At 40.1% G+C, this 19,241-nt stretch overlaps 1 protein-coding gene across 1 annotated transcript in view; it reads right to left on the bottom strand.

Annotated features, from left to right (window-relative positions):
• The window catches only part of LOC109930359 (propionyl-CoA carboxylase alpha chain, mitochondrial-like), a 123,717-nt gene that overhangs the window by 17,675 nt on the left and 86,801 nt on the right, over positions 1-19,241 (bottom strand). The window contains exon 3 of the mRNA XM_048598173.1: positions 16,175-16,315. Coding sequence (XP_048454130.1) covers positions 16,175-16,315 — 141 coding nt within the window. The remainder of the gene's footprint in view (positions 1-16,174; positions 16,316-19,241) is intronic.

The following is a 19,241-nucleotide window of genomic DNA, read 5'->3' as shown; positions in this document are numbered from 1 at the left end:
CCTAGCCTCCAACCTGCTCTTGTAGCTGCAGTATTTGTATGGCTAGTCCAGTTCAGTTCTGGTCAATGACAATCCCAGGATGTTGCCATTGATCATCAACTTCAGAAAGAAAGGAGGAGAACGCGCCCCCATCTACACCGATGGAACTGAGGTTGAGAGGGTGAAGAACATCAAGTTCCTTGGAGTGATGTTAACCAACGACCTGCCCTGGACTTCTCACATAGATGTGACAGTCAAGAAGGCACAATAATGCCTCTTCTTCCTCAGGCAGCTCAGAAAATTTGGCATCTCCATAAGGTCCCTCACCAACTTCTACAGATGCACCGTAGAAAGCATACTGTCCGGGTGCATAACAGCCTGGTTGAACAGAAGGTGGTGTGCACAGACCAGACCATCAAGGAAGCCAACCTTCCATCCATGGGCTCTATTTACACGGCTCACTGCTGCAGAAAGGCGGTGAACTTCATCAAAGACCCATCGCACCCTGGTAATGACCTCCTACAACCTCTTCTATCAGGCAGAAGATACAGAAGCCTGAACACACACACCAGCAGGTTCAGGAACAGCTTCTTTCTGACCATTATCAGACTGTTGAATGGACTCCAGCCTCAAATAATATAACCTGCAATGTAACCTGTATGCCTCTAAGTCTTTTTGATCTGTACATCCTTTGCGTTCTGTGATCTGCCTGTACCGCTCATAAACAAAGCTTTTCACTGTATTTCAGTACACGTGACAATAAGTCAATCAGATGATTAAGTTCTCTCTTGTTGGAGACTGTCATTGCCTGGCACCTGTGTGGCACAAATGTTAGTTGCCACTTGACAGCCCAAGCCTACATGTAGTCCAGATCTTGCTGTATATGGAGACTACTTGAGTATCTGTGGGATTGCAAATGGTGCTGAATATTATGTAATGATCAGTGAATACCCCCATCTCTAACCTTATGATGGAGGGAAGATCATTGATGAAACATCTGAAGACGGTTGAGCTTAGGACACAATGCTAGGAAACTCCTGTATTTGATTACTGAAGTTGAAATGACTGACTCCCAACAGCCACAACCATCTTCCTTTATGCTAGGTATGACTCCAACCTGTGGAATGTTTCCCCATGATTCTCAGTTACTTTAGTTTTGCTAGGGCTCCTTGACCTCATATTTGATTGAATGCTGTCTTAATGTCAACAGTGGTTATTCTCACCTCATCTCTGGAGTTCAACTCTTTTGTCGGAATCCAAACTGAACATCAGTATATAGGTTATTCATTTGCAAGTGCCACTTGATTACAATGCTGATGACCCCTCCATCATTTCACTGATGACACAGAACAATTACAGGCCAGTAATTGGCCAGGTTGGATTTGTCCTGTATTTTGTGGATAATTTTCCACATCGTCGATAGATACTGGTGTTGTAGCTGCATTGGAGCAGCTTGGCTAGGGGCACAGCACATTCTGGAGCAGACAACTTTAGTATTACTGTCAGAATATTATCAAGATCCATAGCCTTTGCAGTATCCAGTGTCTTCACACATTTCTTGATATCACATGGAGCGCTACTCTGAGATCAAACTCTGTTTGGTCGAGGTATTGCCAAGGTGAATATACCAAAATAATTATCTAGATCCTTCACTAACTGACTGAATAATCCTTAGCTATCAGTCAAACAGCCTTTTATTGCCTCGTCTAATATTTTTGCGTATAATTAATAAACAAATGCGTTCAAGGATAAACACTTCTTTTACTGCTTCTATAACCTTTCTCCTCAATTTCTAGTGCTTTGGAGTCCCCATTTTAATTGGCAGATACAGATTTCACGGACCATATTAGAATACCTTGCTTATTAGATAGCGGGCATCAAGCAAAATTCCACCTTCAGTCCCATTTCACCACCCCATGTACTATAATCTGCAAAGCAGTCTAGGATGCAGTTCTATCATCTCACAATCTGGTTTATTCAGGCACCCATAGAATAGAAGCAATACAAACAGCAAAAAGGAGACCAAAATCTGTCAAAGGGATTGAGGAGGGAAGCTGGGTTGCCAGACGACTAAACAACTCAGGCTGAAAATCATGCTCCATTTTTGTATTGCTCAGATTAATGAAAACCACAAAAATCTGTACGGAGTCCACACTGTGCTGGAAAGGAGTGCAATTCTGCTCATTTTTATCATGCCCTAAAATGGTTTTCTTGTGATCCACCTCTAACAGAACCAAGCAGGGCTCTGGTCCTTCCCCTTCAAACTGAACACTCGTTTCAAGGGATTTTCAGTTAATACTACTAATGATTCAAAATGATCAATTGACATGCAGCACGTCAGTGTATTTTAATGAAACGGAAAAAGATTTAAATTGCCTACTCCTCATCTATAGTCAAATGAGCACAGATAGATTTAACTCCTTCACTACCTAAACACCTCCTGTAATTCACTCTTCTTTGCCTTCTTCACTTTCTTTAGCCAGCAATCCACCAAAATCTCTTGACAGTTTCAGCATTCCTAAATTTTATCGCTTCACCGTTGGCAGCCATGCCTTCAGCTACCTGGGTCATAAGCCCTGGAATTCCCTCCATTGCTCTTCCTAAAGTTAGTTCTTTAAAACCCCCAACCTTTTGGCCAAGCTTCTGGTTCTCTCCCTTCTAGGATCTGCTCAAATGTTCACTGTAATATTTTATTTGCTAATAACTCCTTTGAAAAGTCTTGGGGCACTTTATTAAGTTATTGGTGCTATATAAATGCAAGTTTTTGTTGTAGATGTCACTAAATTAAAATGGATGCATCCAATTACCGAATACATTAAACTGGATTTCTTCAGTAGGATTAACATAGCTTCCATTTTCTTTCCCTAATTATGGTGTCAGACTATGAATGAGGTCTCACCTACTGTTCAAACAGTTATGAAATTATTCAAGAATCACAAAGACTGGAAGGTCAATGGACTGAAATACAATCGTCATGAATTCTGATTGCGGCCGAAAACTAATATCTACACACTTACTGGAGGTATCAAAAGTAGGATGTTCATTTCGGAGCACTTTTCATAACCACAGACAATCTCAAAACATTTTACACCCAATGGAGTTCTTTTCCAAGTGTAGACGCTGTGGTAATAGAAGAAACCTGGCAGCTAATTTGCACTCAATAAGACCCCATAAAGTGTAATGTGCTAAGGACCAGAATCCTTTTTTCAAATGGTACTGTTTGGGGTAAATATTGACCAGCGTACTCGGAAGAATTTCCCCGCCCTTCTTTGAAACTGTAAAAGTTATCACTCACTATCACCCGACAGACAGACAGGAACTTTGTTTGACATTTCATCAAAAGGAAGCTCTGACTGTGCAGCACTCCCTCAGTATTTTAGTTAGGCAACATTCGGAGTATTGTGCGCAGTTCTAGATGGCACACTATAGGAAGGATGTGGAGGCTTTGGAGAGGGTGTAAGAGAGATTTACCAGAACGCTGCCTGGATTGGAGTGTATTAGCTATTAGGAGAGGTTGGACAAACTTGGATTATTTTCGATACAGCTACGGGGCAACCTGATAGGATATAAAATTATGAGAGGCATGAATAGAGTGGGATAGTTGGAGTCTTGATCCCAGGGTGCAAATGTCAAACAATAGGGGGCATAGATTTAAGATGAGAGGGGGAAAGTTTAAAGGAGATGGGTGAGCCAAGTATTTACACAGAGGGTGGTAGGTGACTGGAACGTGCTGCCAGGGGAGGTGGTAGAAGCGGATACAATGGCAATGTGACATTTAGTCAAACAAATGAACAGGCAGGGAATAGAGGGATGTGGACCACATGCAGGCAGATAGAATTAGTTTAGAATGGCATCGTGGTCAGTACTGACATGGTGGGCTGAAGGGCCTGTTCCTTTGCTGTACTGTTCTATGCCCTATGCACTGTGCTTGGAGGGTCAGCCTGTGTTCTGGTGCCAAAGTTTCTAGATTGTGATTTAATTCCACAACCTCCTGACTCAAGTGTGCCACCAACTGAGTTATCTGACGTCACACATCTGGTTCTATCAAATAGACTTAGAATTTGTTCAAAAATAACAGTATGTTTGGCATGTTAGAAAAATCCCTAGCTACCTGTAACTCTGAAGAGATTCCCTGTTGGTTGCAAATAGCTAGGAGCTATTGGATTATTAGTATCCCTCAATCATTAGCCTCACAACAAACAGCAGCACACCCTTAACCGCACCATGAGTTTCAAATGTTGCATAATTGCCACTTTTAAGATGAATTAAAACTGACTACAGAAAGTTGGCTCCTGCCATTCTTTAACATGCTAGATGCTCCATTGCTCATTTGTTTTCCCAGCAATCTGAAGGCATAAAATGACTTGGGAGCTGAAGCATGAGGAATAAAATCATACTAACAGCCCTCATGGCAAAATACTCAGCTTCATCAAATTCTGGGCCTTGAGTAGATTAAGTATGAGTGTTATAATCTCTGTCATGACCAATAACTTTTAAAAAGAAATCAGAGATTGCGGTCATTAGCTGATTTCGAGTTTTAAGACTTTTACTGTAAAATAAAAACCAAAAGCAAGACTGACTAAACACTACTTCAGTAGGCAGCTTATGCTTCAAATTATAAAGATGCCCCATTTAAAACAATGAACATTCTCCCCTTAGAGTCATACTTTACTATCTTCTTTAAGCTCCTTCACACATCCTGATTTGACAATATATCACCATTCCTTCAGGGTCACTGGCTCAACACCTTGGAACTACCTCCTGAAGAGCATTGTGGGGATATCTGCATTAAAAGGACTGCAGTGGTTCAAGAAGGTGGCTCACCACCACTTTTTCACGGGCTGCTAAGGATGGGTAGTAAATGTTGGCATGAATAGCAACACCCACATGACTGAATTATTAAAGAAAAGTTGATATATCATTCTCCAGTAACCAGTCAAATGTGATTGTTAGCTCTCTTTTTCCAGCCAGAAACTTCAGTCCCTGAATTGGCTTTCACAGTGACAGGTACCCTGGAGATGCCTCCCTCTAGTCATATTATATAAATCATCTACCTTTATTTAAATCCTCACCACATTGGGATCTTAATTCTAAGTGCAAGTTCCCATTCACATCCTGCCTAATGAACAAAAGAAAATTGCTGCCTCAATGTGTCTGCTCTCTTGCTTTTGGATTCTTGTACAGTGACCCTGGCTTTAGGTTGACTTTTTTCAGGAAGACCTGCAAACCAATCCTACAATAGCATCCTATGCAATTCTCCCCTCTCAAAGCTCATCTCAATATTAACAAAGAGAATCATGTGGGTCTTGTATCCAGGTAGACATACCAATGAGCTATCCTCTAGAAAACCTCCAACTCCATTCCATCTTAGAATTAAATGGACAGTTTAAAGTATAACCCTAACATCTCTCTGCCACTTGGAGACTATCAGTTTATTCACGGTCAGCACAGTTGTTTAAAGGTGTGAATATCTTGTACCTGAGCCTCCTGTTTAATCTTTAGCAATCAAGTCAGTTAAACTGTCATCAGCAGAATTTAGAACAGGTCACATGACTGCCCTCATTCCTCCATTTTACTATAAATTAAAGATATAGTCCCAAAGCATAACAATCTTATAAAACCTCACATTAATAACACAAGGCTTCCCTCCAACCTCTTCTACTTTACTTGCCAGATAGCCAGCAGAAGTCTTAACTGACCACAGCCACGCCTTGGAGTTAACATCTGTCAAATATTTCAAGCAGCAAACCCACTATAACGTATTAGAACTGTAAAGACAAATCCAGGACTACTGACTTGGGTCATAAGCACTGATTCATAGTCACAGAGTAATTCAGCATGGAAACAGACCCTTTGGTCCAACCAGTCCACACCAATCATGTTCCCAAACCTAACTAGTCCCACCTGCCTGCATTTGGCCAAATTCCCTCCAAACCTTTCCTGTTCACGCCCTTAGCCAAATGACTTTTAAACCATGTAATCGTCCCTACATCTACCACTTCCTCTAGTAGTTCATTCCACACGCTAACCACTGTCTGTGTATAAAAAGGTTGCTCCTCATGTCCTTTTTAAATCTTTCACCTCTCACCTTAAAAATATGCCCCCTAGTTTTGAACTTTCCCAGCCTAGGGAAAAGACTTTTGCTATTCATCTTATCCACACCCGTCATGATTTTAAAAACCTCTATAAGATCACCCCTCAAACTCCTACACTCCAGTGAAAAAAGTCCCAGCCTATTTTTATAACTCAAACCTGTCTTTAATTGAGGCATTCATCAACTTGTAAGATTTTGCTGCAGTTTCCTAGACAAATTTTCAATTACCTCATGTGCCACAATAACAATAACAAGACCTACCAAAGAATTTCAGTGGCTGTTACACAGTTTGGGCATCCTAAGGTGATGAAAGGTTGTGTGCAAATGGAAGTACTTTCCTCTCAAGGCATTCAGAGAGAATGGTTTCCAATTTTTTTTCCAATGCATTTGGCATGGTTGTTTTGCATCGTGACATTGAAGTATATCACAATGATTAGAGCGTCTGAGTGGAACACAGGCTCCTGCATTGTCTACTCATTTCCTATTTACCAGAATAACCATTTAATATTACTTTTCCATTTAGAACTAGAACATGTATTTAGATCTTTAAAAATATTAATTCTCAAGATACAAGTGTTATGGCAAGGTCTGAATTTGTTACCCAACTCTAAATACCTTAAGCTGGTGGTGAGCTTCCTTCTTGAGTTGCAGTGCAGGTAGAGCGACAGTGAAGGAATGGGGAATTAGTTCTAAGTCAGGATGGTGCATGGCCTAACTGGCAGTATTCCAATACGCTCTGTACCCTTGTCCTTCTAGATGGTGAAGACCAGGGGTTTGGAAGATGCTGCGGAGGAAGCCTTGATGAGTTGCTGCAATGCATCTTTTAGAGGATGCATAGTGCTACCACCATATGTTGGTGGAGGAGGGAGTAGATACAAAAGCAATGAATGAGGTAAGATTATAGAAGTTCATTTTTCTCAGGAGTGTGGTCAAACTGTAGAACTGCATTCTGAAGTGGTAGTGGCTGCTCAGTGCTTGCACACCTTAAGCAGGTGTTTGAAGGGGTTTAGAAAACGCAAAAAGGGAAGATAAAATGCTCCTATGATGCTGCTTGGCCTGCTGTGTTCATCCAGCCCTGCACCTTGTTGTCTCGGATTCTCCAGCATCTGCAGTTCCTACTATCTCAAGATAAAATTTTGTCAGGTTAGCAACTCCAAACCTTGTCTGCTCCCCACAAAAGAATTTTGTCAAGCTTTTCCTGAATTAGCAACCAATAATTTTCTCCTGTGCTTATTCTAGGTGGGAGTATGAGGATAGATTGGGATGATCAGGTTATGGGTGAATGGGGCAGGTGTAAATGTGCCAAGTTGCATTCAGTCATCTTGTGTCCATATCTATGCTACCAGCATTGCTTCTCTCAGATGTTTATTGAGCCTTCCAAAGGAAAATTGCTGTACAATATTTTAAAGTGGTCCAACCCAATTTAACCACTGTTTTTAACCCAATGTACAAGTGCACATTTCATAAGTATTTGAGTTTAGGTTCTGAGTACGGGAGTAAACATGTCTTGCTGCAATTATATAAAGCCATGGTGAGGGGTATTGTGTGCAATTTCGGTCTCCTTACCCATGCAAACGTATACTTGCTATAAAGGTTATAAATATATACTTTCCACAAAGGTTCACCAAACTAATTGATGGGATGGAAGGATTGAAGGTTAAATGAATTGGGTTATAAACTGAAAGAACTGCAAACGCTGGAAATCAGAAATGAAAACAGAAATTGCTGGAAAACCTTAGCAGGTCTGGCAGCATCTGTGGAGAGAAAACTTGAGTTCTAAAGAAGGGTCACTGGACCCGAAATGTTAACTCTGATTTCTCTCCACAGATGCTGCCAGACCTGCTGAGTTTTTCCAGCAATTTCTGTTTTTGCGTTTGAAATAAACAGGGCTGTTTTCTCTGGAGTTTAGAAGATTCAAACATGCAAAATTCTTACAAGGCTCGACAGGTTAGATGCAGGAAGACTATTTGCTCTGACTAAGGGCTCTAGAATCAGGAGAGAGAGTCTCAGAAAGGCAGGCCATTTAAGGCTGAAATGAAAATGCATTTCTTCATTCAGGCAATCTTGAATTCTCTGCCCCAGCAAGCTATGAAGGCTCTGTCATTTATTATATTCAAGAGTGAGATTGATAGATTTCTATATATTAAAAATATTAAAGATATGGGGATAGTGCTGGAAATTAGTGTTAAGAAAGCAGATTAATGACTTCAATGATTGGCAGAATGGATTCAAAGAAGTGAATGATCTACCCCGCTCCTACTTCTTGTAAACAGAATATTCTATAGCTGAATGTGGTTTTATTACAATGCATGAAAAGCAAAATACTGCAGGCGCTGGAAATCTGAAATAAAAACAGAAAGCACTGGACAAACTCAGCGGCTTCTTCGCTGAAGAAGGGTCACCTTGGAGATGCTAACTCTGTTTCTCTCTCCACGGACACGGCCAGACTTACTGAGTTTCTCCAGCACCTCCTATTTCTTACAACTTGTGTTGTCTTCCACAACACTTTAGTTCAAATGGTGTAATGCGTTTTTTGTGATATGCTGGGAGTATATCAATGAACAGATAATTTAAATTAAAATTACATAGCTACAGACAAGACCTGGTAAACTGGAATCAAATTCTAGCGGAATGTGGGAGCTATAAAAATGTTTTCTGACCAAAGTGATCAAAATTAACTGTAGCATTTTGAATTGAGACATTAATAAACAAAATCACCCCAACCCAATTCACTTATGCAAAGGTACTAAATGTCTGCCAAGACAGGTAGATAACTAAACTGACAGAAGAAGACTGAAGGGCTGAATGATTTTCTCCTGTTACCAATTTCCGGGATATGAATGTTCCAGCATGCTTTTGTATGTTCATTTTAACTGAAGCAGGTCAATTATTGAAAGCAGGTTGCTTTACTACAGTATCATGTTTCCTGCTTTCTTCCTGGAGACTATTCACATGACTAGTGAGCTACTGTTTTTGCAAGAAATACCGACCGTTCTGCACTGAAATGCCTCACTTAATGGGAAGATCCTCCAACTCCACCCACTCACTTCCCAAAGAAAATGATAAAACATAGGAAGGCAGAGCATTTATTATAGAGTAGCAGTCCCCTATTCATCCAAAGCTGTGCAGCTGTACAATGTAAAGTAGATTCCTCTGATGGGCAAGCACAATGAGTAATCAGAGACAGTTGTCCCTAGCACTTACTTTAACACAGATAGCTGGCACTGGCTTGAGGCTCAACCTTAATTCAAGAGGCTGATACTAAAAAGGAAGGAATTAACTAAATCCTTTTCAACATCACCAGCGTGTTTTTGCAATTAAAGCTGTGTAATTAACACCAGCAATAAGTGCAGGGTCACCATGGCACAGATTGTTTGCTGTTCAAAGCTTCCAGCAAAAAAACAGCTGCAGTAAGAAGAGGAGCACATCCTTTATCGAATTGGCCTCACTCCCAGTCTACTCCTTATGGAACACCACATTTTGCTTCACACATTTTGTGCTCCTCTGCTAACCTCACTTTGCACACAAAGGTATCCTAGAGATTTTGCCATTCTCTCAAAATTGAAGTTAAATTTGGTTGCGTACTAAGAGAAATGCAAATCATGCAAATAGCATTTTCCTTGTCAAAGCACTCACAGTGCATTAATGTTCTTCCAGTTATGTTCACACAACAGAGGCAGGCACTGTGACCAAACCAACACTTTGCCTTAGCCTCAGTTCTTGCACATTTTCTCCTTAAACAAAGGATTTAGAATCATACAATCCCTACAGTGTGGAAGCCGGCCATTCAGCCCATTGAATCCACAGCGAAGCTCTGAAGAGCAGCCCACCCAGACCCAGACCCAGAGCCGGCCCTCTACCCTACCCCTGTAACCCTGCATTTCCCATAGCTAATCCACCTAAGCTTGCACATTCCTGGAACATTACGGAGCAATTTAGCATGGCCAATGCACCTGAGTTGCACATTTTTGGACTGTGGAGTGGAAACTTACGTAGACACGGGGAGAACATGCAAACTCCACACAGACAGTCGCCCGAGGGTGGAATCAAACCAGAGTCCCTGGTGCTGTGAGGCAGCAGTGCTAATCACTGAGTCACCATACCTACCATTTCTTTTTGTTTCAACTACTGTGGGTTTTCTGTGTAAGAACAGTTATTCCTAATGACAGTTTTATAATGAGACATCGCTGTATTTTAGAAACTTCTTTTTCGGTAAAGTACAAAAAAGTTAAGATTACATTAACTTTTCACCATAAAATCCTACTGCAAATATTAAATTTCACTTAAACACCACACAAAATAATTACTTCCTCTGATAATTGTTGTGCTTGTAATTGCCTGTATAAATTCTTTACAACCACAGCCTACAAGGGAAATCCTGTTAACCATGCTTCCAAAACAACACACAAGATGTCATAACTGAATGCTGACTGGAAGTCAATTGTTGAGATAATGGAAAGGTCACACTAATGCAGATAGCCAGTATTGCGCATAAAGTGCAATGTCAGCTGTGAAATACATATTTCCAATTTCATATTTTACCCCAAGCATGCACTAAGATACAATCTGTGTCTTAAACTCAAAGCCTTGGTTTGTCCATTAGTGTAACACCATATTTAATGCTTAAATGTTATTATTTTGGTCCAAGGTGGCAATAGAAGGGCAAATTGGTGTAGTTCCAGACAACAGACAAATTTAGTAGTAGTGGTTCTGATTAAAGTACAGAAGGAAAACAAGTAGAGCTTTTAAAATAAAAAAAAGTTGATGGCTCATTACATAGGGTTAACAATCCTGTCAACTCTTTTCAATCATTTTAAAATTAGGTGAACCTTGAGAGTTGTATGGGCAACTTTGACTATACATGTCTGAACATCCACATTAACATTAGCCACCAGTGGAAAAGTGATGCCCTAACCTTTACATGGCTGTGGAAATAGAGGCTGATATTGCATCATCTGGTGCACTTGAAAAATGGCATTGATGCATGCCATCTCATCTCTTCCTCTCATTTCACTGTTAAGGTGAAGTTGAGACCATAAGTTGGTATGTCACCACTAAACACTATCCTCCCACTCCCACACCACACTTTCATTCACTCTCCAGTTAATCCAAACAATTTAGGATTCTCTGATGACTGCGTTTCCTCAGCAAAATAAAAGTTCAATTAAAGTGCTTAAGACTCAGCAAAAGGAGGATGTAGGTACAGAATTCAAGATGATGGACTGTAATGCTCTCGAGCAGACTGACATAGGGAGTGAGGAGGTATTGGAGGTTTCATCAGTTTTAAAAGTGGACAAATCCCCAGATCCGGATGAGTGGTATCCCAGGCTGCTGTGGAAGACAAAGAAGAAGATCACAGGAACCTTGATGCAAATTTTTAATTCCTCTCTGACCACAGGGGAAGTGCCAGAGGGCTGGAGAGCAATTAATGTGGTTCCACTTTTTAAGAAGGGTGATAGAAATAGACCAGAGAATTACAGACCAGCGAGTCTAACCTCAGTGGTTGGCATAATCCACTTGGAGACGCAGTGTTTAATCGGCGGTAGTCAGCAAGACTGTGTCAGAGGGGAGGTCATGCCTAATTAATCTGGCTGAATTTTTCGAGCAGGTGACCAAGTGTGTATATGATGGTTGATGCCGTTAATACGGATTTCATGGGAAACTGCTCAAGAAGGTGAAGGTAATTGGGATCCGGAGCAACTTGGTAAGTTGGATCCACAATCAGCTTGATTACAGGATACAGAGGGTGGTGGTAGAAGGCTGTTGGTATGACTGAAGGCCATTGTCCAGTGGCATACCACAGGGATCAGTACTAGGTCCGTTATTGTTTGTGATATCTATATTAACAATCTAGATGAGAATACTGGGGGGAATGATAAGTAAGTTTTCAGATGACACAAAGATTGGCCGGGTGGTTGACAATGAGAAAAAATATCTTAGGTTACAGGAGGATATAGGCAGATTGGTCAGATGGTTAGATCAGTGGCAGATGAAATTTAACCTTGAGAGATGACGCATTTTGGAAGATGTAACAAGACAAGGGAGTACTCAATGAATGACATGATGCTAGGAAGTTCAGAGGAACAAAGGGATCTTGGGGTGCTTGTCCACAGATTCCTGAAGACAGCAGGGCTGATTAATAAGATAATTAATCTCACAGCCTTTTAAAATGGTACTTGGATGTGCACTTTAAGTGTCATAACATTCAAAGGTTTGGGCCAAGTGCTAGAAAGTGGGGCGAGTGTACTTATAGAGTATTTTTGGCAGGATAGACTTGATGGGCTAAAGATCTCTTTTGTACTGTAGGATTCCATAATTTTATAAGCTAAGACACCTTTAGCTAGCTAACAAGAAAAAGAGAATTATTGGTAGAGTCCATGTTGTTTTCGGCCTTGGCTCTGGATAGGGTTGAAATTCTGAATGTATTGTCCTATTGAATGTCAATTCAATTTCTAGAAACAATCTTGCTCAAATTACACTACACCCTCTGTGTACACTTTCCTGTTGAATCCCCACAGTCCTATCTACCCTCCCTGCCAATATTGAATAGTTGGATCTGCATGGATTTCCACCAGGTGCTCCAATCCAAAGATGGGCGCAGGTTAGGTGGATCAGCCATGCTAAATTGCCTCATTGTCTCCAGGGATGTGCATGCTGGGTGGGCTAGCCACAGTAAATGTAGGGTTACAGGGATAGGGTGGGGGTGCTGGGTCTGAGTGGGATGATCTTCAGAGGATTGGCGCAGACTCGATGGGCTGAATGGCTTTTCCACATTGTAGGGATTCGATGCTATGAATGGCCAAGACGTAGAATAACAGAGAGATTCAAGGGCCTGAATGCTACGTGTCTTCACAGTTTAGCAAACTATCTATATTCTGATTTCTGTCTCTATCTTGTCTGATTGTTTGCTACATTCCTGAGTTTGTGTCATTGACAAACTTTTGAAATTCTGCCCTGTAAAGCCAAGTCCAGATAATTAATAGTGATCAGAAAGCGCTGTTTAACCCTTTGTAATGCAGTGTTTCTATTACTTCCCATTGTTACCTTTCAGTCTTTGTTCATATCCCTCTAAACTTTTAAAATAGTATAATTAGAACAAGTCAACATGGTTTTACTAAAGGAAAGTTCTGTTTGACAGGTTTGTTAGGACACTTTAGGATGTAACTATAAGTGTAGATAAAGGGTAACCAATGGGTGTAGGATATATGGATTTCCACAAGACACTTGATAGGATGTCACATAAAAGATTAATAGGCAAGGTAGACGCTCATGGAGTTAGGGTAACATATTAGCACAGATAGGGAATTGGTCAACAGATAGTAAGCAGAAAGTGGAGCATTTTCAAGTTGACAGGTAGTAAATAGTGGAATGCCTCAAGGATCAGTACCGGAGCCTCAGTTATTTATAATCTTAATTAATGACTTAGATGAAGAGACAAAGAGTGATGTATCCATGTTTGTTGATGATACAAAGCCAGGTGGAAAGGTGAGCTGTGGGGAGGGCACACAGGGGCTGCAAAAAGAGATATAGATGGTGATATCCTGTGACCAAGTCACCCTTTATTTACACATGCATAGACACTGGTCCAGCATCCTCAGAGCCAGCTCTCAAGTGTGACCAGAACTCTGACATTCTGGTTTATATCTTTCACCTGGGGCTCACTGATTGGACCAGATTAACAGCTCCAATCAGGGAACTCATATTCTATTCTGCCCTCGATACAATCACTACAGAGGGGGCTTAAGTGAGTGGGCAACAAGATAGCAGATAGAGTATAATAGGGGGAACTGTGAAGTTATTTATTTTAGTAAGAACAGAAGGGCAGAATATTTTTAAAAGGTGCAAAATCCGTAAGTCTTGATGTTCAAAAAGATTTGAGTGTGCATGCACAAGGAATATAGAAAGAAACTAAAGGATACACTTGCACTGCAGGCATAACAACGTAGGTTCACTAAATTAGTTCCTGAGTGTTTGCGATGAGAGGCTGATTAAATTGGACCTACATTCACTGGTCTACAGAAGAATGAGAAGTGATTGCATAGACATATTGTGAAGCTGCTTCATAGAGCAGAAGCTGAGATATTTGTTCTTGCCAGTTGGGGAATCTAAAACACGGGGGCACAGTGTTCAGGATAACAGGCCAATTATTTAGGCCTAGATGAGGAAAAACTACTTCATTCAGAGAGTTGTGAAACTTTGGAATTTTCTAACCTCGAGGATGCTGCATCATTGAATACATTTAAGACTAGGATAGACAGATTTTTGGTTTCAGGGAATCAAAGGATATAGGAAACAGGCAGGAAGGTGGCATTTGTGTTCAAATTGATCGTAATGATACTGAGTGGTGGAATAAGCTTCATCCGCACTTGCTCCGACTTCCGGCATTCTTGTGAATTCTCCTACTTAGAACTCTTGAAAAGAACATGCCAAAATATTTTTGCAAGAAGAGAGTTGGATGTTCAGTGAGCCATAAAAGGAAGTTGGAGGGAATGGGAAAGACAGAAGAGATGGTCAGGAAAAGGTGGAACTACTGGAGTTTGAAAGCAGAGGTGTCAAAGTGAGATGGTTTTCAAAAGAATTGCAAGAGCTTAATAAGTGAAACATCAACCTCTGGTAATGGGACTGGATGAGGCAGGGAGCAAACTCTGGACTGAAGGAAGCTGCATGTAACAATACAGCTACTCCAAGCAGAAATGATTGGCTAATTTCTCCACGAATCATGCCTGGAGACTGCACTGTTGTAAGTCAATGGGATTGACTCTGCACATATCATTTATTTATGTTACTATGCTTTTTGCTGGAGTCTTTGCTGCAGATGGGTTTTGTTTTCTGTCGCTTATAGAGATTCTAAATAGACTATGTAGACCGATGTGAGCTATTTAGACAAGCAACAACCAAAAGAACTGCAGAAGCTGTAAATCAGGAACAAAAACAGAAGTTGCTCGAAAAGCTCAGCAGGTCTGGCAGCATTTGAGAAGAAAAAAAATCAGAGTTAATGTTTCAGGAAGGGTCACCAGACCTGAAACATTACCTCTGATTTTTTTCTTCACAGATACTGCCAGACCTGCTGAGCTTTTCCAGCAACTTCTGTTTTTGTTTAGACAAAAACTGTTTAGTGAATAGGATTTATTTGTTTAGTAAATAGATTTTATTTTCTGTAAAACAGCCCACCTGGGGGTATCCTAGTGCCTGCCACAAGCTGATTCAGTGGTGGCACAGGCAATCTGGGTTGATGCCATCTGTAATCAGATAGCTACAGGATAATTGAAAGGATTAAAAGAAGCGTTGTTAACGTTTACAGCATATCCACTATTTAAAATTACTATTTAAAAATCTAACTTCAGAAAGCAAAACGTTAAAGTTTAATTCTTAATGCTAAGTGTTCTTGTAAAGAGACTGCATTGGAATTTGCGGTTTAAGTTTATCATGGCACACCGAAAGGTTAAATCTAATGTAATCTGTGGACTATGGAATTAAGGGACTACTCAAAGTTGTAGTTTAGTGAGATGCGATAAGACACCCGCTCATTGTTACTCAGACCCATATCTAAACAGCTTGTAGATATATTTGTGACACACCAGATATCCAGGTAGTGAATGGTAGAACTGGAGCTGGTCATTACACATTTTAAAAGCTTACAGCTACAGAGATATGCATTACCAGCATGCACCTCCAAAACCAACCACTATAGTTTCAGTTTGATCCTACATGGGGGAGCATAAATGAATCCTCAGCTGAGGTCCACCACTGCATACAACTAAACATCCATCTAATTTATAATTAATAATGTTAGTGGTTTAAGAGGCAGGCTGGTGTGTTTTAATCTAAGGTCTACTAAATCAGCTATATTATTCAGAAATGTAACTGAAACTGAGTGATAATTGTACATTGCAAAACAAATGTAACATGTTGAAAAAGCAATGTGGTAGGGCACAAAAACAATAATACATTAAATTTGAAGTTCAATCAAGTAAAATCTTCCCGTATAACAAAAAAAAACAAAATATTGCAAAGATTAACAGATTGGCTCTGCATTGAATGCCCAGCAAGAACAATTATCTAAGACCAGAAACAAATGGAAACTATTGTAATGATGTTTACCTGATCTCCAGGAGCAACACCTATAGTGACAACTGATCCTGGCATTGGTGATCTCAAGATATTACTAGTGTCATCTGACACTTTTTCAAGCATGTACTTCTTCAGCTCTGCCGCTAACTTGGTCAATATTTGGGCTTTGTACTAAAAAGAGAGAGAAAAAGAAGTATTCAGTTATGCAATTAAGCTTCAATCACTTTCAGATCCATTGGTGTTTGCTTATTTCTAAAAACTAGTTTACTCTAAATGTGAGAAGGAAACACTATTAGCTACTGCCGAACAACAAACAAGTACCAGCCTTGGTCAGTGGATTCAAGTTCCATTGGCAGACTTGAGCACAAGCTTTAGGCTGATGCTCCAGCGTAGGACGGAGGGGTTGCTGCACTGGAGGCGCCACCTTTCAGATGAGATGTACAACTGAGGTCCCATCTGCCCATTTAGGTGGATGTAAATATTCCAACAAGACTTTTTCAAAGAAGAAACAAGAACAGAATTGCTGGAAAAGCTCAGCAGGTCTGGCAGCATCTGGGGAGAGAAAGCAAAGTTAACGTTTCGGGTCCAGTCAGCCTTCTTCAGAAGGATCTGAGCCAGGATCACCGGGCCCGAAACGTTAACTCTGATTCCTCTTCACAGATGCTGCCAGACCGGCTGTGCTTTTCCAGCAATTTCCGTTTTTGTTTCTGATTTACAGCATCTGCAGTTCTTTTGGTTTCTATTTCAAAGAAGAGCTGCTGCAATTTTTATGTTACAGTAGCAACCATATTGTAGAAATACTTCAATGGCTGGAATCACCGAGACATCCTGAGGTTTTGAAAGGCACAGTAGAAATGCAAATATTTATTGCTCAACATTTTTGGATCATTGTATACTGTTGCAAAAGTGGGTGCACATCAAGACAGAGAAAAGAAACCATGTTTCTAACTCCAAATTAATCAAACAACATCCTTAGATAGGCAGACTTTGAGGCTTACAGCAAAGTGTTCAATATTTGCTCATCCAACATATTAAATTTTAGAAAGAAAAGTAATTCCATCACCCTATTCATGACCGAGGAAAGCCACGAAGAGCTAAAGAACTTTTACTTTCGAGGCGCAGTCACTGTTGAAGTGCAACAGTCAATTTGTGCACAGCAAGATCCCACAAAAGGTAATTTTATAATGTCCACATCATCTGTCCTTTGAAAAGTAACAATTGTTCAATATTTTTTACAAAATTATTAATAAGAAGACTGGTTTAATGGTTACCAGCAATTCCTTCAGGTGGTGTAGGATTAGATTCTATGCCTACACATCCCATGCTGTATTTACTAATTTCAGAGGGCCTGTGAGAGAAATCAGCCACTCACTTCACTTTCATCCATTCTACATTATAACTCACTGCATAAGAAGAGCTTTCTTCAATACAATTAATTCTGAAATCATCAAAGAAAAAAGTGATGACTCCCCGGTTTCGAATTTTCTCAATTCAGCTCCTTAATAAAAGAGATGAATGACTTTTGCAAGAAGGTGGTATTAAAATATACACTTCTGGAGGATTTTTGCTTTGAGGCTGTCATTTGCATATCACACCTGTAGATGGCAGCAATCACTGCTTAAGTTTGTCCCAACTCCTGTTCGTGTAAAATGGGACTGAGTAGGAATCGAGAAATATTACCAAGGAAATGTTTTAAACACTATTATTTATTTCATATTTTTTGTCACTTCTCCCTTTGGTTTTGCCAAAGTATGCATATGTCTTCAGCATCTTCAGTTAGCACATCATTAAAAGGGTTAACAGAGATCCTGTCCAAGAATAGCAGTACAATTTCTTTGCTGATTCAACAAGAGGCAACCCAGTGTGATTAACAAAGGTTTTATTCCTTTTCTTCCGCCATCCCCTCCCCCCAAAGCCTGATCCCACAAGTTGACCCAGCAAGGCTGAAAAACATTCTCCTTTTTTCTCTGCCCTTCCTCTGTAAGACTGAGTCCTTACAAAGGCAGAAATTGCAGGCTTTTTTTTGAAATGCTATATTAATTTGATTTTATTTTACTCTTATCCATCTGTTGTTCATGATGATTCACATGGCCAGGACTGAGAAACCACATTGTAATATGAAAGGTCACATTCTGAGTCTCATGGAAGTTGTCACTTCTCACATGTGAGTCACAGAATTAAATCCGACAACACATAAGGAATCCATTCACCCTATTACACCTGAGCCACCTCTTTCAAAGAACTATCCAAGTATCGAAATAGATAGAAATCCTCATTCGTTTTCCTGATACCCTTATAATTTTTCCCTTTAAGCCCAGTTGCTGTTGCAATATTGTACTGGGAAATGCAGCCATTACATTGTGCAGGATAAATAACCAGACAATTTGTTTCTGATGGTATTAGCTAAAGGGATAAATGTTACCCATGACACCAGGGATACCCACCTGACCTTCTTCAAAACAGTGACATAAAATGAAAGACTTCCATTTTAGCATTTTTCACAACCACAGGATGTCTCAAAGGGTTTTACAACCAATGAAGCACTTTTGTTGCTAGTGGCTGTCCTTGTTATGTTGTACAGAGTGGCTGCATAGGCACAATTAATCTAACAGATTGCTATTGCACTGTTAATTCTATAATTCCAAATGTTCATTCCTGTACTTGAATTTCAAGCTATTCAACAGGACCCAAAAAACTAAACCCACACATCTTTGGTGTTACAGTTATGAAAGTTAAAAGACTGTTGGGTTTTGGAACTGTATCATTAGGTATTTGGTATATCAAGAGGTCATGCAATCTATTCTGCTGTCTGCTGACAGTAAGCATAGGTGATTTAATTGTCAGAGATTTCAGGAAGGCTTTACTGAGAAGAAGGTGAAAGGCATTTACACTTGAAAATAAAAGCAGTCATTTCCTGAATTTCCAATGCATTGGCTCTGAATCTTCCAAAGTCCCAGAAATGTGTTGTAGGTATTGGTTGTAAACAGATATGCTATATATCATTCATTTACTTCTGAGGTGAAAGACAGTTGAGACTAACAATAATTAATTAGCATTTATATGTGAATACAAGGTATGTGTTTCATGCTGCCAAGAG

The sequence above is a fragment of the Rhincodon typus genome, chromosome 6, assembly GCF_021869965.1.
Source record: "Rhincodon typus isolate 14 chromosome 6, sRhiTyp1.1, whole genome shotgun sequence".
Lineage (NCBI taxonomy): Eukaryota > Metazoa > Chordata > Chondrichthyes > Orectolobiformes > Rhincodontidae > Rhincodon > Rhincodon typus.
The sequence above is the reverse complement of the archived record's forward strand: the minus strand, read 5'-3'. Positions and strand labels throughout refer to the sequence as shown.